This window comes from Nyctereutes procyonoides, unplaced genomic scaffold, assembly GCF_905146905.1.
Source record: "Nyctereutes procyonoides isolate TBG_1078 unplaced genomic scaffold, NYPRO_anot_genome, whole genome shotgun sequence".
Classification (NCBI taxonomy): Eukaryota; Metazoa; Chordata; class Mammalia; order Carnivora; family Canidae; genus Nyctereutes; species Nyctereutes procyonoides.
Window position 1 is genome coordinate 32,232,322 of NW_026575046.1, and position 26,186 is coordinate 32,258,507.

General features: G+C 42.4%; 1 protein-coding gene across 2 annotated transcripts in view; it reads left to right on the forward strand.

Moving 5' to 3' along the window:
• Positions 1 to 26,186, forward strand: part of GRIA1 (glutamate ionotropic receptor AMPA type subunit 1) — a 301,513-nt gene that overhangs the window by 187,863 nt on the left and 87,464 nt on the right. For both annotated transcript variants that reach the window (XM_055325538.1, XM_055325539.1), the window contains exons 8-11: positions 5,383 to 5,487; positions 15,979 to 16,089; positions 17,170 to 17,376; positions 23,397 to 23,767. In XM_055325538.1, the coding sequence (XP_055181513.1) occupies positions 5,383 to 5,487; positions 15,979 to 16,089; positions 17,170 to 17,376; positions 23,397 to 23,767 (794 nt within the window). The remainder of the gene's footprint in view (positions 1 to 5,382; positions 5,488 to 15,978; positions 16,090 to 17,169; positions 17,377 to 23,396; positions 23,768 to 26,186) is intronic.

The following is a 26,186-nucleotide window of genomic DNA, read 5'->3' on the forward strand; positions in this document are numbered from 1 at the left end:
ACATGTAGATACATATATTTTTGAATGGCCAGGAGTCAAGAGACCATATATACTCCTGGAAGCCCATCCTAGGACTTCCAGGTGAAGAATACCTTCCCCAAATAATAATCAAACTTCTTAGTTTCCGTGTTTGCAATCTGTCAGCCAGTAATCAAACATACCAAAAGGAAGGTATCCCCAGCATTTTGCTAAGTGAGATCTGAAGTGGTGTGAGCAATAGGGGTGTAAAACATAGTTCCTGCCTTTTAGAATGCAAGACATACTTTTGAATCAAAGACAAACTCAAGAAACACTAGCTAAAAAGGTATGATTAAGGTATAAATAAAATAGCCAAGCTCTTAATCCTATGGATGTTTACAGCAGAATGCCATGACTGGGGAATGTGGACATCAACAAGGCTTCCTATAAGAATGGGACTGAGGCTTTAAATAAAGTGATCAGGGCCACCTGCGTGGCTCAACAGTTGGGCGTGTCTGCCTTCAGCCCAGGTTGTGATCCTGTAGTCCTGGAATCAAGTCCCGCATGGGCTCCCTGCATGGAGCCTGCTTCTCCCTCTGCCTGTGTCTCTGCCTCTGTGTGTGTGTGTGTGTGTCTCTCGTGAATAAATAAATAAAATCTAAATAAATAAATAAATAAATATTTATGTATACAATGGTTTATGTATACAATGGAATATTACTCAGCCATTAGAAACAACAAATACCCACCATTTGCTTCAACGTGGATGGAACTGGAGGGTATTATGCTGAGTGAAGTAAGTCAATCGGAGAAGGACAAACAGTGTATGTTCTCACTTATTTGGGGAATATGAATAATAGTGAAGGGGAATATAAGGGAAGGGAGAAGAAATGTGTGGGAGATATCAGAAAGGGACACAGAACATAAAGACTTCTAACTCTGGGAAATGAACTAGGGGTGGTGGAAGGGGAGGAGGGCGGGGGGTGGGGGTGAATGGGTGACGGGCACGGAGGGGGACACTTGACGGGAGGAGCACTGGGTGTTATTCTGTATGTTGGTAAATTGAACACCAATAAAAATTAATTTATAAAAAAAAAAAAAATAAATAAATAAATAAATAAATAAATAAATAAATAAATAAATAAATAAATAAAGTGACCATACAATTCAGCGTCCAAACTGGGACACTTACAAATTAAAGAGAAAGCTATTATCAATTTATCCATAATAAGAGATGTGGATTGGAACTGTCTCAAGCCAATTGAGATGGATAGTCATGAAAGCTTTAAAGGAAGGATAAATTCAAACAAAGTGTGAATAGGGTTTTGGAGGGTGTGGATAGAGATGTAAATGATATCCAGCAGGAGACTAGAGTCAGGGTACAAGCGTGGGCTTGTGGGCATCATGTTTAACTGTTAGGGAGTTAGGAGGAGAAAAGTTGGGTTCTCATCATGGCTCCACCAAGCCCTAACTCAAATATCTTGGACTAACTTCTTAACTTTTCTGGTATTGATTTCTTCAGCTCCTAAATGTACATAATACTCTTAATACTGCCTGCCTCATTGGCTTGTCACAAGATTCAAAAGTTAAAAGATAGGAAGGAAGGAAGGAAGGAAGGAAGGAAGGAAGGAAGGAAGGAAGGAAGGAAGGAAGGACAGAAAGGAAAGAAAAAGAAAGAGAGAAAGAAAAAGAAGAATGAAAGAATGAACAAAAGAAAGAAAGAAAAAAGAAAGAGAAAGAATAAGCTTCTTTGAATATTGAGGCAACTAAATGAGATGGTTAAAGCCAAGTTATTCTTCCCATTGTGTACATGGGAAAGTAGGAACTCAAAAGAGTCCTGAGACCTGCCCTAGCCACAATAAACAGAATGCGGTCCACTGGGGACCTAGTCCACAGGCCCTGACCTCCCATAACCAGCAGGCCCTCAGGAGGAAGGACCATGAGGATGGATCCACCTGAAGGCAGCCACAAAGAGGTTACAGAAGCCCTGGGTCTGGAGCATCTCTTCTGCCTCCCCCAGGAATAGGAGGTGGAGAAGGCTGCAGTGTTGATGCCTCAAATAGTGGAAACACCACCCGGCACTGTCCTGTACAAAGCAGGAAAGAAAAGTTGTGCTTTAGCATCTCATTGGTGGCTGACTCTGAGCTGGCACACAATACCATTTGCAGGAACCCACAGCTAATCCTCTATTTTTCACAGAGGGAGCTGGCAGGAGCCAGGATGGCAACAGGAGTTCCAGGAAACAAGAACTAAGAGTAAACTCAGTCTGACCCCAGTCTTCCTCAGATGGGTGATGGTAAGGATGAGGGCCAAGAAATTCAGCCCTGATGGATAGGACAGCAGTTTCCTGATTTGCCCAGAGTGGATGTTTCTGAGAAGCTGCTGCTTCTGACTATGAGTCCACACTGTCCACATAAATGGTTTGGGGCTGAGCCATTCTCTTGACCTCTCCTTGCTCTGCCATCATAGAAGGGTGATTCTGGGACATCTCCTTTCCAATTTATTTAAGTATGTGTAAGTCTTGGCTTCTCCAACTAGAGAATAAGAGCTGACAGCTGCCCCAGATCTCTCATGACTCACTGTGAATCCTGAACCCAAGTGCCATAAGCTCTAAGTCTCAATAATCCTATCTGTAAAATGGGCAAAATAACTGCTATTCTTGCTCCTTAATGGGTTTCTGTGAACGTCAAATAAACATCTTCCTATGGGGAAAAAAAATAAACATCTTCCTATGAAAACATGTCACATTGCAAGTCCCTCCAGGTAGGAGACCTAAAATTTTGCTAATGATTTTTTTGGGAATCAAAAAAGTCTTGAAAAAATGACAGTGACGAGATCTTCATTTGTGCTGAGGGAGTCCCCTACTCTGAAATAACAATTTAGCAGACTCAAGGCTTCAATGCTAAAGTCATCTTACTCATCCATACCTTACCTACCGTGCTACCCCAGAGTCATCGTAGTAGCCATCCTCATCATCCTCACCATTCAAATAATGTACACTTCACATGGAATGTTCATGTCCCAGGCAATACACGAAGCATGTCCATTCTTTGAGGAGGAAACCAAGAACAGAGAGAGGCTCGGTGACCTGCTCACAGCCATGGCCTCATAGTTAGGCATTAACAAAGCATGGTGGGGGATATGCCCAGCAACAGTGGGTGGCAGTAGTAGGCATGTAGACCATCCTGCTGTGCACATTTCTGTGTCACCCACTCATAGCCTAGCAAGGTAGCATTGTCCCCTGTTTGAGAGGTCACTTGGCATTATCAGTGAAGATACTGGAATATATCAGAAGCCCTGGATTTTAGGCCTGCCTTTAACATTGAGAAGTCTTAAGTCTAGAGCAAATCAGTTTACCTGCCAGAGATTTGGTTTCTCCCACGTAAGGGAAGATCTTCTCTAAATGGCATACCTTAGGGGTTCCTGTATATGGAGATGAATATGCATGAGAGTGCTTTATAAACATGAAACACTTGGCAAATGGTGGTAGTTATTATCGACACTATTACTAACAATAAAAATAACAGCTGGCCTTTGTTGAATACTCACCATGGGGCCAGCATCAATCATAAAATATCTCTTTTAATCCTTAAAACAACCTTAAGGCATAATTGACTCTTAAATGGTCCCATTAAACAAATGAGGAAACTGAGTCATAGAAGTATTACACAATTTATACTAAAGTGCCATACTAATAATCGATATGATATGTGAGACCAGGGCCAAAGGACAGATGCCTATTTGCATCATTTACGACACCCCTCCTTCTGTTTGGGAAAATCGGTCATCTGAACATGTGTCTCAGTCTGTGTTCCCAGATGAGTTAGATAAACCAGTACTTAGAACTCGAATCAATGGGAAAGCCAGAGATGGGCAAGAGACAATGAAAGTGAGAAGGTAAAGTTGCAAATGGATTAGAATGGCTCCCTTCCTCTTATTCTTCCTAGGAGGACATGCTTTGTTTTCTCTCTGAAAAGCAAAGCCAGCCTAGACTTTTCCAGAGTAAGGATTTTTCCATATTTCATCTGAGAGAGTGAAGAGCTTGTTGTATAATTTGTTCAGCGCTCTGGGCCTGTCATGACCTCCCCACTGAGACTTCACACCAGAAGGTGATGAGAGGGTCATCCTCAGAGCAGTCAGTCTCCCTCACTCCTTCTGTCCCTCCTTGTCTCTCTCTCTTTCACTCCTCCACTCCTTCTCTCAAAAACACACACACCCCAACTATTCTTAAATCTTCTGAGGACACAGGAGCTGGTCACTGTCAGAAAGAGATAAAACCCTATAAGTCTTCCCTTTAAGCTATTTGAAGGGGGGAAATAAATGGTGTCGGGTTACGGAGCCGGGTTACTATTGAGTTACAGGTAGACACTCACCTGACTGGCCTTAAGCCAGACTGATCTGAGAACACATGGTGGGTCACCATTAGAGAATGTGCTTTCTTGTACCTGAGCACATGACATATAGCTAGACTCATCCTTAACTGGAGGGTGGACTTGGGTGAGTTTTTATTGGTCACCTCCAGAGTAGCAGATTTGACTAAAGCTCTTGAATCCCACATGTTGGCCACTTGATCTTTTATATGATATTGAAGATATGAGGCCATGAAAGTTTGATCTAACTCATTTGTGGGAAAGAAATCCCATACAGCATATTTGTGATTGAATAGAGAAATTTTGTTTAAACCAGATGAGGCTTGTTTAAAGCCCTGCATGCTCTGGTCTTAACATGGAGGGTTCTCCTTGGGTATTTTAAAATTTTCACAGCACTTTCTCATTTGCTGTGTCATCTAGATAGGCCTGGAATTTTGGAAACCAGAGGTTTAGAGAGGTGAATCATCCAAGGTCACTGAGCTTCTTAGGGTCAAATTCAGATCTCCCAGTTCCAGGTCTTCAGATTCCCACAAATTTTATTCCCCAGCTTCACAAGGGAACTAAGAAACCATATTCAGGCATCCTGAGGCATTTTAAGGCTGGCTTCTCCTGACTCACCAGGGATGGCACACACTATTCTCTGTCCTTTATAGACCTCCTTCTCTTTCTCCACTAAAGGCATGTGTCTGACGGCCTGTGCCACCTCATGATAAGGGGTGTTCTGACAGTATGGTCATGATAAGGGGTGTTCTATTAGGGATGGTGCAGAGATTTCTTATCAGAATCTACATGGATCCATTGTTACTGTTTGCCTCAGGCAACAGATGAAAAAGGTTTTGAGGGTGAATCTGTTTGGTAAGAAATAGAACTGTGTTCTGATGGCAATGTCTGCTATGGGCAAGGGAGTAGCGAGGTTTTTTAGTAGCTATGTTGTTCCAAAACCTCATCCTATGTAAGCTTCTCAGGTTCTGGATTTTTGCTTCAGCAGCAAAAGTAAACAAAATGGAAGTGGGACTTCTGAGTTCATGATTCACTACTTGGCTTTCCTTTCCAGGTGCGGTTTGAAGGCTTGACAGGAAACGTGCAGTTTAATGAGAAGGGACGCCGGACCAACTACACCCTTCATGTGATTGAAATGAAGCATGATGGCATCCGAAAGGTAAAGGCCACCTTTGCTTCCATTCCACAGGGAAGTTAGAGCTGAGCAGAGGAGAGGGACAGAGTGCAGGGCTTTGTGAGCCCATCTTTCCTGGACTGAATCTCTTTGAAGAGACTCAGGCAACAAGGATTCTAGACTCAGTTCTGCCACTAACTAGCCAGGACTTTGGGCTAGTTCTCTGTGAATTAACTCACCCATCTGCAAAATAGAGATAAAAAAAATATCTACCTTTATTGCAGGGTGATAGTGAAGATCCAAAGGATGGGAAAATACTTTGAAAATATAAAGTAATAGATGTGCATGAAATGCTACTGCTGTCCCTGAAGGATTCTGAAGAAATTGAGAATGATGATTATTGATGAAGTTAAGCCATTTTCTCCTGATCCACACTTGGTCACATCTACCCCATTTCTCCTATGGAAGGAGTGAAAAATATGTGTGTGCATTCCCCTCTTTTTCTTAGCCAATTCCTTCACCACCTTAACACTGAGAGTAAATGTCACTCTCTAGGGAAGCCTTCCATGGTCTCTGTTGTTAGGCCTCATGGCAGCCTCTATTTTTCTGTCCATGGCCTCCATTATACACTTTATTCCTTATGGTGGCATGATGAGTGGTGAGAGGCATGGCATAGTATGGTAGAAGGTTAGTAGAGTGCCATGGACCAGAGTGTTAGCTCTGGAATCCTGGAACTCAATCCTGGCATCACACTTACCAGTCCATGATTCTGGACAAGTTATTCAGGTTCTTTGTGCTTCATTTTCTCTTCTGGTAAATGAGGATCACTTAAATAATGCCAACCCCAATGGGGCTCATTGAGAGGATTAAATGGCCTCAAATAATGCCAACCCCATTGGAGCTGCCAACCTCAATGGGCTCATTGAGAGGATTGAATGACCTCATGTGTGCAGAAGTATTAAGTGCTGGGCCTGCACATTGAAAGTTGGGTCTAATCACTCAAACTTAATGCTGTCTATATCAGTGATGTCAAATACGGTTGCTACTAGCCATGCACAGCTATTTAAATTTAATTTTTAGTTAATCAAAATTGAAAAATTGGTCCCTCAGTTGGACTAGCCATGTGGTTAGTGCTCAAGAGCCCCATGTGGTTAGTAGCCAAGGAGACAGCACAGATGGAGACCATTTCCCTCATCACAGAAAGTTCTACCAGACAGCTCTGCTTATGCTCTCTGTCCCCACTTCCCATAAACCCAGATACTTTTCTCTCTTTTCTGGAACCCCACCCTCCATGTCATAGTCTTATCTTACCACATCCCATTCCCCCAAGGCTGTATTATTTTCCTATTTTCCTATTGCTGCTGTAACTAATTATCTCAAACAGTGGCTGAAACAACACAAATATATCATAGGTCACAAGTCTTACTTAGTTCTCACTGGGCTAAAATCAAGATATTAGCAGGCTGTGTACCTTGTGGGGAATCTACTGCAAGCAATGCTCATCCAGAAATAATCCAAGTCTGAGTTCATTTCTGTTTTCCCCTGTTCTTCTGACTACCACACTGGAAAAGACATCAGCTAGGTTACATAGCTCTTATAAATCCTCAATTTCCACATCTATAAAATGGAGACATATCATGTATGTACTGGCACCTGATCGTGGTTCAGTGAATGTCACCTGTGTGAGTGGTTACTGACAGGTATGGTCAATGTCAAGGAGGTGGCATGTGACTAAAGTCTGAAAACACTGGGATGAATTGTTTATCTTTTTCAAAGCATTTTGTCCTTTGGTGTGGTTGTAAAGAACACCAGCTTCATGATATAGTTCTCCTTTTCTAGATGGATTAACTGAGGCAGGCCAGCCCAACAAGCTGCCTAAGGTCTCAAGTGAGCTATGAATAAATGGGGACCTTAATTTGGGCCCTATGACTCTCCAGGCCACATTCGTCTTGCTGCAGCCACTGCCACAGCTGAGTGGCTCAAGCGACATAATTGGAACATTTCCAATGACTGGTGGTGGGGAACGGAGAGCTCAGAGTATTTTGCTGCCCTTAGAAGGGACACCAGTTATGTGACCTCCTTCCCAGACCATCTTCCTTTCAGATGCAGAGAAGGGGTGGTGTCACCCCCTGCAGTATACATGAAAACATAAAAGTAGTTCTTTTGTGTAAGGCCTTGAGCAGGCAAGCAAGTTGCTCCTACATAGAAAATTGTTGACCATGAATAGACCTGGGCTTTCCCTCAGAATTCTCAGAATGGCCTATTGCCTTCAGGGGGGAAAAAGTATTGCTATTTTCTGGTGGACAAAATTGGCACATGTATACAATATATGAGCAGTTGTGTGATTGTCAGAATTAAAACATGGATGTTTATCCAGTTCTTTTCCCTGCAGGGTAATGAAGTGGTTGAAAATAAAGCCAGATTCTTCTCTACATGTGACCAGTAGGCTAGATATAATGGTGATGAGATAAGGATGAGTAGAAGGCAGAGACTACTACCCTGGCTCTGTCACCACCCAGAAAGGTGGCCTTAACTTCTCTGGGTCTTTAAAATGAGTGAGAGGTGCTGGGCTGTGCAACCCCTAATTCCTCTCTGCACTGATGCCTTGAACACTAATGCACGTGACATCTTAGTCAGCCTCACCCCTCCAGTTATATCGTCCCTCTCCTGGCTGGACTCCAGCTTCCTTGGTGCAAATGGGGTTAGGGACCTTCCTCAGCTGACCAACTGCCTATTGGTGTGAACTCCCCCAATCACTCTTCCTGGGAACAGGAGTCTCAGCACTTTGTGCTGACCCTACAACTTACCAGAGACTGTGGGGAGACCCCTCAGCTCCTCAAGACTTACACTTCAACAAGAATTCTCAGGAGAAGGTACTGTAGCAAGATTAGTGGTTCTCAAACTTCAGTGAATAGAAGAATTCTTCTAATAGAAAATAGAAAAAGAAAATTCTTCTAATAGAAAAATAGAATTTGTCTATTCACTGGAGGTCATTAAAAGTATAGATTCCTGGGTCCCAACCGCTGGACGCTCTGCTTTTAGAGAACAGAGATGAGGCTCAGGAGTGTGCACATTTTAAAAAACCTGCTCCCCCAGCAAGGAGGCTCATGGTGTTCTAGGTAGTTTGATGAGAAACACAGGCAAAAGGGTTATGAGCTTAGGTTTGGAGGCAGAGAGGCCAGGATTTAAGTCTCTGCTTTGCTCTTTACTAGGCACATGACCTGGAACAGGTTATTTAGCCTCCCTGGAACTCAGTTATATCATCTCCTCCAAAAGAGGAATAATATCCTCACCTTCACAGTGTTGCTATCAGAATGAAAGGAAACTGCCTCTTGCCCCCTCTACTTACAGTGAGGGATTCAGGAAAATAGCACCTGACATGTAGGGGACATCATTCAGCTCATGTTTGCTTTGTTTGTTTAAACTTCTTTCTTTGGGCCACAGGGATTTTTGGCTTGTTTGTTTGTTTGTTTTTGGTCAGCCTTGAGTTTGAGTGAATCAGGCTGTGCAAGACCATGGAATGGATAAACCACCAAACAGAAATAACAGAATAACCTTAAAATCCATGAGCAAATGGCTGTGCTTTATTTTTCAGATCCTGAGGCTGTTTTTCAACTTACTTTCCAATGACTAAATTCTTGCTTAGGCTCTGGGCTCAAGCATCCTTTGTTTACAGGGAATCTGACTTTGAGAAAATCAATTCCTCCACATCTGTGGCTTCAGGCCTTTTACTCAATCAGCCTCCTAGCAAAGTAATTTCTTAGATTCAAGAGTGACCTATTTGTGTTCGTATCAGTGAACATTACGTGGCCTTACCTGATAGATGTAATAAAGAGGAGCTGCTGCTTCTTGATCTGGGGCCTTGGGGACACTCTCCTGATCTTCTGGCCTATATCCTTGGCACTGATGTGCCAACATGCCCTACAGGTATCTGGGGCCAATCTGACATGCCACTGAAATGTGCACACTTCCAAGCATCCATCCATCATACATTTCGCAGCTTCAGATCCCAGAATTGGCATTGGCTTTGTTAAAGCCAAATCCTCAGGAAACCTCGTTCACCAGGGGTGCTGATTTAGAGATCTCTATCTGAGATCTAAAATACCTCGTCAAATTCAGGTAAGATCACAAATTCTGATAAATGGCTGCCAAGGGAGAAATGTAGGGGAAATTCTCCTTTCATCAAAGGACCAGCACTGTGAATTTAACCATCTTTACCATCGTCATTGGTCCTATGGATATCTTCTAATCTGACTGCAAGCAATTACTTCTCATTGCAACCTAACTTGAGTCCCCCTGCCCTGCCACAAGTTTCTTATCCCTGGTTCTAACCCTCTGTGTAACTGCAGAGGAAAGTCTGGGCAGGAAAGCAAATTAAAGTGACACAAAGTCCTGTTGTTGTCAAAAGTAACCTACAGTCCCAAAGAATTCACAGCCTTCCCATTCCGTAGGATCTTCCGAAGTTTTTCTGTAAATCCTTGCTACCCAACTTTGGACATGCCAAATCCTCTTAAGACATCACTCCAACCCAACCACCTCTCTCTATTTCCACTGCTGGCCCTGGAGCCCAGGCCACCTCCACACCTGCCTGGACACATTCAGGAGCCTCCTGACCTGTCACTAGTCCTGCTGTCTATGTCCTTACTCTTCTACAAGGCCATTTCCCACCACAAGAACTGGCAAAAATGTTCAAATTTGCATCAGATTCTATTTCTCCTCTGCTTAAAACTTTCCACTGGCTTCCTGTTGTGAGTACATATAACCCCTCACCTTGACCTTCAGAACCCTAGATGCCGCCTCCCTCTGGCACGGGCTCTTGCTCCTTTTTCTCTAGCTCATCACTTCGCAGCTACCCTGACATCTTTCTATCCCTTTACCTGGTGTTCTCTATCACTGCAGTTTCCTGCACTGTCTCTCCCTGTGGTTCAGGTCTTGGCTCAAATGAAGTCACTTTGGAGAGACTGCCCCTGACCCAGCTATCTAAAGTGGCCCTCGCCCATCTGGCCCATCTCTATTTCTTTCTTAATGCTTAGCCCTTCTGATATATTCTTGTTGGTTTATTGATCTAGATCAGGGTTGACAAACTTCAGCCTATACACCAAATGCAGCCTGCTGCCTTCTTTTTTATAACCCATGAGCTAATAGTTTTTACATTTTTAAATGGTTGAAACAAATCAAAAGAGGACTATTTTATGATACGTGAAATTTTACAAAATAAAATTTCAGTATCCATAAATAAAGTTTCCTTGGAACACAGCCACACCCATTTGTTTAGATAATGTCTCTCACTGCTTCTGCACGACAGCAGCAGAGATGAGGAGTTACAGCAAAGACTCTATGTCCCACAGAGCCTAAAACATTCACTGTCCGCTTCTTTACAGGTAGTTTGCTGACTACTGGTTTGGATAGATATAGTCTTTCTTCCCCTCTTCTCCAACTCCCTGCCACTAAAATGTCAGCTGTCTAAAAGCAGGGACCATTGTTGTGTTATTTATTATGTCCTCAGTGCCTACAATATATTGACGCATAGTAAGCACATGCAAATAAGTGGTTATTTACTAAATGAGTGGACAGCTTATTGGACGTTGCTAAGCAACCAGAGTGCATACTCTTCTGGCCTATATTTCCATAGATCTGCTAGCCAATATTAAACAAAAATGCTGCCAAATTTGAAATAACACAGAACTCAAAGCAGAATTCAAAGTCATGCATAAACTAATTCTTTAAGTGTGTTAGTTAAGATAACCCTAAGTGCTGTGACAGATCAACTCTGAATTCTTAGCTCTTAATGCAATAGACGTTTAATTCTTATACATCTGATGATTAGTTTTTGGGATGAGGGCTCTGGTTAAGATTCAGGATTTCAGAGGTTCCACTGTCTGCTCTCAATATCTTGCTAACAAATGAGGAAGAAACTGCCTCAGAGATTTCGGGGAGCCAGGCTAGGAGAGATGTACATCACTTCTGCAGCAGTCCACTGGCCAGAACCCAATCTTACCGGCCCACCTAGATGCCAGGTAGACTGGGAATTGTAATTGCTGGCTAGGGAGCCACTTGCTATCAACACCTGTACGCTAGGGAAACAGAACAAGAATCCTTGCTGGTCATTTAGTTGTCTTGGCCATAATAGGCAGCTTACTTTTTAAGAATGTATTATAACAGGTCTCATTTTTGGAGGTCCCAGGCTGTGGCTGTAGGGGCAGCTGGGAGATACAGATGTGTAAAAATGACTTGCTAACTGTGCAAAGTAGATCAGTTGAATTTACTGTTCTATAATCATCTCATTCTTAGACTTCATTCACTTTAAAAATATCTGATCTGACATCTAGACTCATTTCCTACATTCAAAGAATCTTTAGAGGTACATGGAAACAGAAGATCAAAAATTATAACTGGCCCCAGGAGAAGACCTCTCACTGATAGAATTGTTTAAATCCTCTCCTGAATAGTGGGCTCCATTCTTTACCCAACCACTAGCTCTGATTTACTTTCAGATAGAATCAAAGGTCCTGCATATCCTCAGTAGAAAATCAAAGTGCTGTATAATAATTCAACCCATTTCTCTAAGAAAGGGAAATTTGCTCTCATCTCTGAAGTGCAGTGTCTCTTCAAAAATCTTTGCCAACTTTCTTTTCATTGAACTGTGGAACCAGATTTCTCAGCCTGCTAGCTTACATGAGGTGCAAGCTGGGTTTTGGTGTCACCCTGCTCTTCTGACTGGTGATATTGTTTTATTTCCCTACAAAAGGGTTAGGCATAAAATAAACTTGTTTGCAACATTTAACTATTCCTCTAGTTTTTGATATCAAGGAAACTATATATAAGCTAAGCTATATAATCACTTTTATAGATCCCAATTTAACACTAGTGCCATGATACTAGCTTTGAAGGACCACTATCTTTGAAATTAAAGTCTCTAAGCCATATAAATCGGGTTTACGCAGATTTATCTTGCTTTTTCCCCTTCTTTTATCATAATAACCTAGGATTTTAGAGCAATATTTTGTGGTTTGTGGAGTGCTTCCCCTAGGGCATTCTGTATGTAAAGAGGGTTACTTTGCCAGATGAATTTGAGAAATGCTGTATACTTCTTTTGGAAACTGACAATTTTAATAGTTAATTAATCCTGAAATGTCTTATACCACAGAAATCTGTTAGTCTTCAACTAAGACATACCCTCCTGAAATCATTTTTTAGTTTACTGACAACTTGAGCCACACACTATACTCATTGTTGTACATCCATTAGTTCATTTAATCCTCAGCAGCCCCAAGAGACAGACATACTGTATCAGATACTCAGGTACTTTTGATGTATCCATTCTATAGAGCAGGAACTAAGGCCCACTAAGGTCAGGTAACTGGGGATCCCTGGGTGGCTCAACGATTAACTGCCTGCCTTTGGCCCAGGGTGTGATCCTGGAGTCCTGGCATCGAGTCCCACATCAGGCTCCCTGCATGGAGCCTGCTTCTCCCTCTGCCTATGTCTCTGCCTTTTAGTGTGTGTGTGTGTGTGTGTGTGTGTGTGTGTGTGTGTGTGTGTCATGAATAAATAAATAAAATCTTTAAAAAAGAAAGGTAAAATTAGTAATTAAGAAACTCTACCTTTTAAACCAGGTCTGTCTAGGCCGGAGATCAACCTCTTGACTATCAAGACCCACTTTAAAAAATCATACCTAATAACATACTGTAGGTTTTAGAGAAATTAGTTGCCTATCAAAGGAGGCAACCTGCTCTATATTGGTGGTTTGAGTAGGAGCGCCTAAACCTGGGGCTAATTGTGAAGAAGGAAGGCAGGGAGGGAGGGAGGGTACAAAGGAAGGAAGGGAGGGAGGAAAGTAGGGGAGGATGGAAAAGAAGGAAAAGGGAAAGGGAATGAAAACCCCTTATCATCACCATCTTTGGGGGGGGGGGACATGACATTTACCAGACCTCCTTCCAAGTTTGTATTGATTATATTAAATAATCTAACCTGGCTTTTAACCTGCCACTAATCTGCTATATAGTCTGTATAAATTAGATCATTTGACTTCCCCAAACCTCAGTTATCCCATCTATAGAGGAGAGAAAATAATTCCAAGCCTGTCTGCTATCTGAATGGCCTAAAGAGCAAAAGAGTTAAATGTTATGAAAGTGCTTTGGAAATTTTTTAAAAACTTGCATCATGATATACTGCTATAGTGGTTTTAAAATTTTTCAGCCTGAAAGTTCCTTGTAAAAGGGAATCCCAATATGCGAAAAAGCAGAGCTGACTGTTTTGAAAGAGGAATGAGGAACCTAGAGCTTCCCACCAACTTCCAGACCCCTCACCCACCTCCCATGAAAGTGGGGAAAGGTTCCCACAGATGTCCCCAGGGTTCCAAGGAGCCCTGGCCTAGCAAAGTGAGGGAGGCTAGACTGCATCCTGGCTTTGCACGAGTGCCCTGGTCCCTCTCTATAAATGGAAAGGGTTCAAAGAAATGATTCTTCATGCCTCTTCCTTTCAGCTCTGACATTCTGGAAATCTAAGTTTCTGGTTCTTGTGTCATTAGAAAGATCTCCTTCCATATTGACTAAAAGACAACATTGTGCATGTGCACTGATGGTAGATCTTGACCCAGTGTCCTGAGAGGCCTCTGAACTGTCTCACCATTGACACAGTCTACTGTCTCCATGTCAGAGGCACACATTGTCTTAACAAACATTTCTTGAACTGCTTCTCTGTGAAAGACTATGCTGAACAAAGAAAGGTATCCTAGAAGGAATAGACCTCTGGCTTTTTCCACCAGGAGCCTGCAGCATGGTGGAGAGATGGAGATGGTCCCCAGTGGAGACCTACTTAAGGCCTTCAGGGGTGGGCAGGCAGCTTACCAGAGCACATAGGGCATGGCCCTGCAGGCAACCTTCCTGATTAATATTCTGGCTCCATGTACCCACTTCATAGGTTTTTTGTGAGGATGGAAGAAGTTAAAACATAAAAAACACTTAGGAGAATGCCTGAAACCCAGTAAGCACTCACTAAATGTTAACTAAGATGATTCTCAGCCCCGACCCGAGTCCCCTCATACCAAGAATAGCATAGCCACCTTCCAGGTACATCTCTTTGAGTAAGTTACAAACCCCCTAAGCCAAATGAAATGGTACAAAAACTTCAAAACACTCAGTATCTGACATAGCAAGAACATAATCAGTGTTGGCAATTATCATCATTGCTGTTAATGGCAGTAAGATCACAGAGAATTGCTTCTTTCCAACTGAGGGAACAGGGAAACACATCAAGGTGACAGTGCTAGTGTTGTTTACCACTGGCATGTGTCTCAGCTTTGGAAGCCTGAGCTAAGTTCTGGCTGGAGGAAGGCCTGCTCCTCCCTCTGCATATGAGCTTCCAGTTCTCTTTCCCTTTTGATCCTATGTCTACAACCGGCAGAATAACAAAACACAACAATAAATAGAGACAGAGACAGAACTGTGTGTTTGTGAATGTGTGTGTATTAGCCATGCCATTCTGCTCTTCCTAAACCTTCCATGACTCCCTGTTGCCTTCAGGACAAAGTGTATAGCGTTTAGCCTGGCATTTGAATCCATCTCCTACTCAGACCCATGTGCCCACTGCCCTGTTGAGCTAACTCTATCTTCTGCCCAGGAGCCATTGAACTTATGTATCTGGGCAGATTCCTGCCTTTATATCTTGGCATATGTTCAAGTTTCTCCAGCCTAAAAGGCTTGGGCCCAACCTGTGCATCCTTCATGATCTCATGTATTGCATGTGTCATCTCTTTCCAAGTAGGCTGGGGGACTTCTAAGAGCAAGGACTACCTCTTAGACTTCTGTATTTCTCTCAACCCACCATACAATATTACCAGAGTTTTAGCTCAGAGCTTTGCGCACAATAGGGATCCAATAAATATTTGCTGAAAGACCTTGGAAAATAAGCCAGTATAAATAAACTACTGATGTAAAAAAAAATAATGTTTTCAGCCAGTATTTTAGGCACTAATATATCCTCAGTATTATAATAGTTTATAATTGAAAATAGGGGAAATAAATGATAAAAGATAAAATAACCATCACTGAGGAAGTTAAATCTAGATGGAAAAATACAGTTAGTCTAAAAAGAAAGCAAAAGGAATGTAATTTTTAAATCATATGATTCCAACTACCATTCAGAATAACCTCAAGAAGAGAAGGGTAAATACGCATGGAGGAAAAAGGGGTTTGTGAACAACTGTAGGGAATTTGATTTCCACATCCCTGGCTTGCATAGTACAAAATGGTTTAGCTGCTTTAACATTACGCACACCCCCCTTAAAGGGGGCAATTTCCAGACTCAGCCCATCATGGTGAGGATATTCATAGGGGAGGGGCTGGGAGGACTTGGAGAGCATTTTACCTCTCGTTGTTTTTATATACCAGTATTTTAGAGCCTGGCATGTGTGGTATTGTATGGTGTGATGATGAGGCCCTTGTTTTTTTGTCTGATGTTGGCTGGATGGTCCACAGTAGGCCAGTCCTGGGGAGCCTGGCTTACCTTATGTCATCACCTTCCTCTCCTTAACAGATCGGTTACTGGAATGAAGATGATAAGTTTGTCCCTGCAGCCACTGATGCTCAAGCCGGGGGGGACAATTCAAGTGTCCAGAATAGGACATATATCGTCACTACAATCCTAGTGAGTACTCAGTCCTTCATTGAGGTTATCTGGGATACAAGCTAGACCAACACAAAGGTTTTCCCAGGAGCAAAAGTTAGTCACTCTTCTCACCAAAACTGTGCCATAATTAGAAAGAGGGAGTAGAAAAAACAAGCCAGAGATGCTGTTTTCACTCTGGTTCTGGAATTATTTCACTTTGTATCCTTGGGTAAATCACATACTTTCCTTTGAGCCATAGTTTTCCCAAATATAAAATATAATACTGAACTAAATTATGGTGGTTCTCAGACTTTACACTCTTTCAGTAGAAGCCATTTGCTTCGACGTGGTTGGAACTGGAGGGTACTATGCTGAGTAAAGTAAGTCAATTGGAAAAGGACAAACATTATATGGTTTCACTCATATGGGGAATAGAAAAAATAGTGAAAGGGATCATAGGGGAAAGAAGAGAAAATGAGTGGGAAAAATCAGAGACTGTGACAGAACATGAGAGACTCCTAACTCTGGGAAACGAACAAGGGGTAGTGGAAGGGGAGATGGGCAGGGGGATGGGGTGACTGGGTGATGGGCACTGAGGGGGGCACTTGACGGGATGAGCACTGGATGATACGCTGTATATTGGCAAATCGAACTCCAATAAAAAAATATACCAAAAAAAAGCCATTTTCAAAGAAAATCTTCTAAAACCCAGCACTTTAGCTGCTTTATATCCACTTTATAAAGTAGGTATAAGTGGAGCTGCTGTGATTTTCAGTAATTGACCATGAGAAAGCTGGAGACTATTTAGAGTCAAATTTCCCAACATAGTGCCTCTAGAGGTACCTCCAAAAAATACAAGAGCTCCTGGAACATAATTTAAAAAGCTGAGCCCAATAGATATCTCAATGATGAAATATTCATATTTTAAGAGTTTGCTTCCTTAAGCCAAGACATTTTGTAATGGACCAGAAATGCAGGAAGTAGATTTAGGGACTTGTAGAGACTTCTCTGAAGTTAACCAATATTGGTGAAATCCTCCTCTGCCATGCCAAAGTCCTCCTTACCTATAAGTAGACCCACAACCCACATTCTCTCTCCCCCCCCCCATTTCTCCACCAGGAAGATCCTTATGTGATGCTCAAGAAGAATGCCAACCAGTTTGAGGGCAATGACCGCTACGAGGGCTACTGTGTAGAGCTGGCGGCAGAGATTGCCAAGCATGTGGGCTACTCCTACCGTCTTGAGATTGTCAGTGATGGAAAATATGGAGCCCGTGACCCTGACACCAAGGCTTGGAATGGCATGGTGGGAGAACTGGTCTATGGAGTAAGTTCTCCCCAGGATGGGGAATTGGAGGGCAGAGAGAGGGTTTGACAAAAAATCATTTGGTGGTTGGCTGGCCCTGCCCACAGATACCTATGGGACACCTTAACTTAGTATTGTTGCTGCCAAAAAGATGAGGGTTCAGAATCCATTATCTTAAGACATTCTTTGTTCAAGGCTTCTTGTCCCAGCTTCCTCTGCCAAACTTAGTTCACACTTGTGCCATCAGTTGATCATCATCTAACACAGGTGATAGCTGAACTTCAGAAGCAGTTTTCCTAAGGCATACTGCTGAGTTGCCACTTGCCTGCTCAAAGTCATTTATGGCCCCTCCACGTAAATTTCTTCCCTGGTGTTAGATGTATCACAGATCCAACCCAACTTTTTAGTCACTCACCCCAATATTCCCTCTCTTGTACCTTCTACTTTTGCCAAACTACCCCAAGTCACTCTGTTCTATAGAGTGCTTCCTTATATTTAACACCCCCAAAGTCTTGTCCCTCCCCCAAAATCTGTATCAAATATTGCTTTTACCAAGGTGTCACTTCTTTCTCCCCATAATAGTTGTGAACTCTCCTTTATAAGTGCTCTTGCCTTCCTTTGTAGGATTTAGTTTCTTCTCCTGTTATGGCTTACCCCACCTTGTATAATAGTTATCTGTGTAATAGGAGATCTCTCTATCCCTAGATCACTCACTACACTTGAAATAACACCATGCACAATTGCTATAAAATCTTCAGTAAGTTGAAGCAGTTTTGAAAAGCCACTGAATGCCTGAATTGCTTTAAGTATTTAAGGAATCACTGAGAAGTAAAAGATCTGATCCTGTCCCAAAAGATCTTAACATTTTATGGGGTAGGAAATACAATAAGAGAGAATAGTAAAAGATAGCATAGTTCAAGGATCAGGCAAGAGGCTAACATGAGTTTGTCTAGCCCTCAAGAGGGATATGGAACCTGAAAAGTGGCCATGTTCAAATAGAGAGAAAGGCAGCCCAGGAATTTCTAGTGATGGAAATAAGAAAGAGTGAGAAAATACTGGTCATTTTTACAGAGGGCTCAAATCGAGTAGTCAGGGCTACATTTGAGTAAGAAATGACGTGGGGAAGAGTGGATTGATTCAGTGGATGCTGGGAAATGATGAAGATACTTGAGTAGAAAAACAACAAAAGGCAACATAAGAAGTCAGCCACCACTTGCAGCAAAGGAACAGCTAGAGCTTCACTTGCAGAAATTGAAGACTCCAGGCTGGTCTCTGAGCAGAAGCATATGCTGAGTCCCAGGTTGATGTTGAGTTCCAGTCAGGATGAAGCAACCATTTAGGTTAAATCTCATTGTCCTACATCTGGACAACAGGAGTCATGATGGCCTTGAGGGCCACACAAAGGGAATTCAAAGAAGAGAGGTGATAAGGAAAATCTTCCACAGGAGAGTGGCTTTTGAGATGACCTGGAAAGATAGTTAATGAATTGAGGAGGGTGGTGTGTTTCTACCCTTTCTCCTCCTTCTACTTTCTCTCACTTTGGGAAGCTCCACTGATGTCAGAGACCTGGATGGTTAATGCTGCATCTGGAGGCTGGTTTCCATGGGAACCTCCACCAGCATTCATCTTCTCCCTCACCCCATGGAATGCATTTCTCTTAGCAAAAGGCCTGTGATGCAGGCAGAACAATGGTACAATCATCCTGATGTCAAGCTCCCCAGTAGCCAACAGTCCGTGATGGTTCACTGTGAGAAACAGGACTTACCCCTGGTGCCCCAGGACCAGTCCTTCCCCATCCATCCCCTCCTCTCCTTCGGGGTCTGTCCTTCTTCACAGTACAAACTATATTCTGAAGACTCCACGATGGGCCCAATTCAGTACTCTCCCTTGATTTTTGGTCTGGCTTTCTTTTTCTGTTCCCTGAGGAAGAAGAGAGAAGTTTAAGGAAATATCTGTCAGCCACAAACAACTAAAAAGTTAGACAAAACTCATTAGGAGGCCTCCACATTTATTCTTTCTGTGTCTTTTAAATCACTAAGCCAATCAAAGTCTCTCATCATCCTTCTGTTCCCTCTTGTTCTTATCAAAAATTATAGTAGTGGCATTTTCACAGGTAGTATGTGCCAGGTGACATGCTAAATACCCACATCATTTCACTTATGCCTCCTCCAACCCCATAAGATATAAATACATAATTTATTTTCCACATTTTATAGATAAGGACACTGAAGCTCAGTGGGGGGTAGGTCATTTGGCAAAGGACAGCTAGTAAAAGCAGAGCTATGACATGCAGCCTGGCTTTCGGACTACACGCTGGGTCCTACTGCCTCTATAGTCATCACATCATCCCGAGCACTGGACTGTAAGGCCACTGTTAAATGGGAATGAGAACAGCAATAGTGTCTGCATTCTCGGAGGCCACACACTGCAAATGGAGTTTCTGCTTCTTGCATGGATATGGCTTTGTGCTTGATTCACAGGTGGTTTCCCTGCTTGTCTTCTGTCTTGGTGAAGCAGAGAGAGTGTGAGTTTTGCAGGCAGACACCTGGACTTGAGTTCCAACTCCACCTACTGGCTACAAGACTCCTACAAGTCACTCAACCCCTGAAAAATAGGGAAAGTGAATCTCTTATCCCAGGGCTAGGATGGGGAGCTTACCTATGCAGTGTCTGGCTCAGAGTAGATCTCTATCCCTTATCGTTTTCTTCACATTTTGCTTTTACCTACAGCATCAAAACTGTTTACTCTTTTTCTAGATTGCTTCTAGACATCACATATTTTGTTTGGAGCTTTCCTAGGTCAATGGTTCTCAAAGTGTGATGTCTGGACCTGGGGCATTAGCATCACTGAGGAACTTACTAGAAATGCAAATTCTCAAATATCACTCTAAGATCCGGAAACTGCCACCTGTGTTTTTTAAAGCCCTCCAGGTGATTCTGACATATAATTAACTTGGAGAGTCATTGTCCAAAGAAGTTTAAATAAATAATTTTGACCATCTGAATGCTTACACTTCACAGTATTCTCACATATTTGAATTCTTTTGATCCTCACAAAACCATCCTATCAGGGACACCTGGGTGGCTCAGCGGTTGAGCATCTGCCTTTGGCTCAGGGTGTGATCCAGGGTCCGGGATCGAGTCCCACATTGGGCTCCCTGTATGGAGCCTGCTTCTCCCTCTGCCTGTGTCTCTGCCTCTCTCTCTATGTCTCTCATGAATAAATAAAATCTTTAAAAAAATAAAAATAAAAAAATCCTATCAAATAGTTAAAGCAAAAATTATTATACCTCCTTTTTTTTTTAATGAGGAATTTGATATCCCAAAATACAACTTTGGTTGTCTTAGGACTCACCTAAGGCCATGTGACCAGCAAGTTACAGAGCAGAGCAGCCAGGTGTGCTTTCCCAGATGAGCTCTGCCTTTGACCAATCCTGCAGAGCTCCAGTAATAACCTCAGGTGTTTGAAACAACTCCCCAGGCCTCTCAGTCAATGTCAAACAGGTTAAAACACTGCCAGTTTGCACAAACCACCTTTCCCTCTCTGGACTTGAGACTTTTCTTTATAAAGTAAGGTCACTGAGTGTAACATCTCGCACTATGTGTGTATCCTACACACATTGATCTCTTTTGATGCTCAGGGATCCACGGCCAGATAATTTTAGAAGAACTACATCTGTTTACCTCTCTTGGAAATTCTCAATGCATAGTGTTCTTTTAAAGGTTCTAAGAAGTCTTGCCCCAATGTAACCTGTTTAAATTCATGTTTCCCGATGTTGTACTTATGGACATCCTTCCAGAAATAATGTTCCCTGGAACTGCTGAATGAACTAAGCACTAAGATGATGTGCTTCTATCTTTTCCAGTCTGCCGTTCCTTTCATTAACTCACGTCGGGAGGCAGCAAACAAATCCATTCAATTCTTGTTACCACTTTCAAAGCTGGTCTTCATTCACCTCCCTTGTAACTTGTGTAGTCCCTCCAAGTCATCTTTATGACTTTTCTCCTCCATTCCTTTTCTATCTTTCTACCTATGTTAGGTTACAGAGGAAAGAGTAGATATCTTTCCCTTGCACTAGCTTGTAAGTTTTTGGGGAAAAAAATATATATATATAATATATTAAGATTACGCAGTAGTTGTTAGGGGGGAAAAAACAGAATTACTATCAAATTTGCACCCAATTCAACATTGCTTTATGGAAAGTTTCTTTCTCTAGGTGAGAATTTAAGTCATTCTGAAGCCAGGCTTTTTATTCCACTTAAAGCACCTTCTCAAAAACCCCAGCCAATGAGAGTAACCAGAAGAAATCTTGTCTATGCAACACCAGCCAGCACCTGAGTGGGGCCCTCATCTGCACAGCATCTGTCACCACCTTCACATCTGGACTGTAATGCAGCAAAATGAGAGAAAGCCAACCTGGAACAGACTTGCACAGACATGTCTCTCGTTTCAAAAATGAGTGTTGTGGCACCTGTCCATGGAACCTTCTTGGGTTTTAGGATCTCTTGATCTTAGGCCAACAGATCAATGGATTTTTATTGTATAGACGTCAGTGCTTCTGCCATTAGGGAGAGGGAAGGAAGACCAAAGAGCAAGGCTGGTGATTCCACACGCAGGATGTCCAAGGCTGAGCATTTCTTGCAACCTTTTTATGTTTATCTACATGCTAGATTTGAATTTTAAAAAGTGAACTAACTATATATTCCTTAGAAGTCTTCTTAAAAAATACTTGTGAAACTCTCCTTTCCTCCTCTCTGCCCTCCCTTACATGATTCTCTCCTTCTGGAATGGCCAGACCAACAAGATGCTACCCCTCCTTCAATGCCAAATTATATGTCACCTCTTTTATGATGTGGCCCCTAATCTCCTCAACCAAAATTATTGTGTCTCTGGTCTCTCTCCTCCATTATTTTGTATTTCTTGGATAGCACATATCCAGCCTACTTTGCAGACTGAGAAGTTGTTTGTAGGTGGCTAGGGGGGAGGATGGATATGTATACTAACCTCTCCTAGTAATTTGTAATACCCCGAGTATAGGGACCATAGCTCACCTATAGCTTCCAGCCTAGGGCTTGCACATAATAAGTGCCCAATAAGTGTTCATTGAGTTAAATATGCCTTTACCACCTTATTAGCCAGGGATATGTTGGCTACAGATAAAAGAAACCCAGTCCAAACTGGCTTAGGTAAACAGAAGGGTTGGTTCATGGTCCTGGGGACAAACAGAAAATATTAACCCATCTTTCTAGGAGTACACGGTAAGCCCTGAATTTAGCATGGCCCTAATTATATTATGAACCAGTTTCTGCATCTCTCACTCTGACTCTCAGGGATAGTGCTCATTAAACTAGCTTGGGTCCTATACCATTTTTTAAAAAGATTTTATGTATTTATTTCAGAAAGAACACATGCACATAGGCATGGGCAGGGGGAGCAGCAGGCAGAGGGAGAAGCAGATTCCTTGCTGAGCAGCAACCACAAAGCAGGACTCAATCCCAGGACCCTGAGATCATGCCCTGAGTTGAAGGCAGCCCCTTAACTGACTGAATCACCCAGGTGCCCCAATCCTTTGTCATTTCTTGAATGAATTATTCTGACCAGGGAAACCAAATAAACTGATAGCCAAACCCAGGTCATGTGCTTCACCATGTAACCAGGTGATCAGCCCCATTTGAACTAGTAGGACTAAGAGTGGGGCAGGAGTGAGTTTTCAGTGGAGGAAGGAGGTATGGCTGCTGGGCAGGTAGAAGCAACAGAGATCACAACATCCCCCTCTAGTAATGTGAAGAAGTTGCCTTAACAGTTAGGGCTGTCAAACAATGGGATAATTTCTCCTGTAAGATAGTGAGCTGATCATTCATTTGTCAGAAATACCTTATAGAGAGTAGGAGGGATTAGACTTCTAAGGTTCTTTTCAACTTTCACATCCTTTAAGATGCAAAAGAATATTCAGTGGAGAGAGAAAAAGAGAACACAGAGCTACTGAGCTCAACTGCATTTCTTCTTCTTCTTTTTTTTTTTTTTTTTTTTTTTTTTTGCAGAGAGCCGATGTGGCCGTAGCTCCTTTAACTATCACCTTGGTCCGGGAAGAGGTGATAGATTTCTCCAAGCCATTTATGAGTTTGGGGATCTCCATCATGATAAAAAAGCCACAGAAGTCCAAGCCGGGGGTTTTCTCCTTCCTCGATCCTTTGGCTTATGAAATCTGGATGTGCATTGTCTTTGCCTACATTGGAGTGAGTGTCGTCCTTTTCCTGGTCAGCCGCTTCAGCCCATATGAATGGCACAGTGAAGAGTTTGAGGAAGGGCGGGACCAGACAACCAGTGACCAATCCAATGAGTTTGGGATATTCAACAGTCTGTGGTTCTCCCTGGGAGCATTCATGCAACAAGGATGTGATATTTCTCCCAGGTCAGTCAGCTCTTCTCAATCCTTTTGCTCAATGCTTTATTTTTCTTGGGGGAAAAAAAAAAGCAAATACTGTTAAGTTAAAGAATAAGAATTATTTCTAGACTTCATTGTATTCAGCTTTTCAATTATGCTTTATAGTCAACTGTCCAGTGCATGCTGCTGATTATCTGGATACCTCCTGTGTTTGAGCCAACTCTGTCTGCTATCTGGTTGATACGCTCAGCCAAGATTAGCAGACATCATCAGAAATCTGGTGTTCTGTAGCTGAAAGTTTCAAAGAAGGGATGGGGGACAGTATGGTACAACTACCAGTTAGTGAGCATCTACCATATGCAAAGCAAGGTTTTGAGTCCCATACTTGCATTATCTCACTGAATCCTCACAGCAGCATAAGGTGGGACCCTCATTATATCTTCTTTCATTAATGAGGAACCACACGGATGGTGAATCTTACCAAGTTTACACGGCTAGTAGCTAGGTGAGTCTGAATCTACTTCAAAGCGCTACTTCTAATGCTACTTCTCAGTGATGGAAGGAGTGCTGAACTATGAGTGGGTTCCAGCACTGGCTGTAGTGTGCTCTGTATAGGCCTGAGCAGGTCACCTGACGCTAGTAGACCTCAGTTTCTTCATTTTTAAGAGAAAATGTTCTCTTTTTCTTAGTTCTGAGATAGACCTCAGAAATAATCTAGTTCCAGTGGTGATGTAACTGTTTCTTGTTGTTCAAAAGTGGAGTTTCTCAGAGGTGCCTCAGATACTGAACCGTGAGTACTTGGGTGCCCAAATCAGTGAGGTTGCAGCCCCCCACATGAGACCAGAGTAGCTCTATTTTTGTCTGTTTTATATATGAGATGGTGAATACTATTTCTCTAAAAAAAAAAAAAATGATTCTGTAGCTAAGAAAGGGGGGGATAAAAGGCAGGATATAAGGGAGGGGGCACGAAAGAAACTTGAAATCTACCAATCTGGACCAATCCTCACATTTATTGATCTCCTGTCTTTGTGTGTAATGTTTTTTCAACTACATTCTGGAATGTATACGGTACAAATCCCCTCCAATTTACCTGATACACAAGCACTGACTATATTTCCTTTTCCTTTTACAGTTGTTCATTGTCTATGAACTCCTTTTCCACTAGGCCGTCCCTTGTAGACTACCAAGTTTCTAAAGCACATAGGAAGGCATGACTTGGAACTTGGCTCTCATGAATAGATTTGCACACACTGTCACCTTCTGGGGGCAAATTGCATAAATATTAAAGCCTCCTGGACCTGTGCTGGAGGCATCTTTACCACCTGTCTGTTTTGCATTTCAGTGTCAACAAGAAGTAATTCCTAAGTAGCAATGGAATAAAATTCTTCCTAAGGAGCTTCTGTTAGGACTCATTTTGGCTGCTGTATAATTTAGGTAGTCTCATTGTTCACCATTATAATCTTGTTTTTCTTTAAATAAAAAGACAGTTGGGGGGTGGGGTGCGTGGGAGAGGAGGTGTGAGACTGGATGCTTGGCCAATACTGCCAAACACATGGTAAAGAGTAGATAGAACCAAGCAGGGGAAGGACTTGCTTAAAAATAAATCAGGCCAGTAGATAAACAGTGGGAAGAAATGACTCTTAGCTAGTCAGTTATAATGTAGGGCCATCATGGTATACACGTGTCTAAAAAGACCCAAAGTTTGTTTTTCTCCATTATTTCCTTCCTCAGTGGCATCTCACAACCTAATGCCTTACTGGAGTCGTCTGACCTCAGGGTATGTTTTCATACTCTTCACCCTTCCTCCCATGGTCACAAGTTGGTGGCCCACAAGAACCAAATTCTCTGCCAGGCCTGTATTTATTTAATCTGCCCAGAATTTGGTAGTTGTCGTGCACAGCCAAGTGGCAGCTGCCCTCCTTAGCTGATCCATGCCTCCTCCACTACACCTAGCCCCTAACTAACCACTTTCATCCCTTTGTTACCCACTGGCCCCTGGATATATTGTAATGCTATTCTGACTCTCAGGGGGTTTCTATAGGCCCCTAAACTCTGGGATTGGCCAGGGTAGGCCTGACAAAGAAAAGTACACCTCAAGTAGATAAAACTTATTCTAAAACCTTATTCTAAGTTTGTGGCCTCTGGCTGCAGGAACATTTTCAAACTTTGTCTCCAGGACATCTGGGGGTTCCATTAGAGTATCTTAGGAACCAACACTGAGTGAAGAGGAGACCGAGCAGGATCCAACCCAGCCTCCTTCTTCTCAATATTTGATAGAACTCCTCCACTCTGGGCCTGTTTTCACTGTTAAAATGGAACAGTTCTCACCCTCAAGTATTGTTGGGAGGTTTAAAATAGATTGATAACATATATAACCCATAGTGTAATATCCAGGAAGTACTATAAAACAGATCCACTTTTTATTATTTTGTTGATTTTATATATT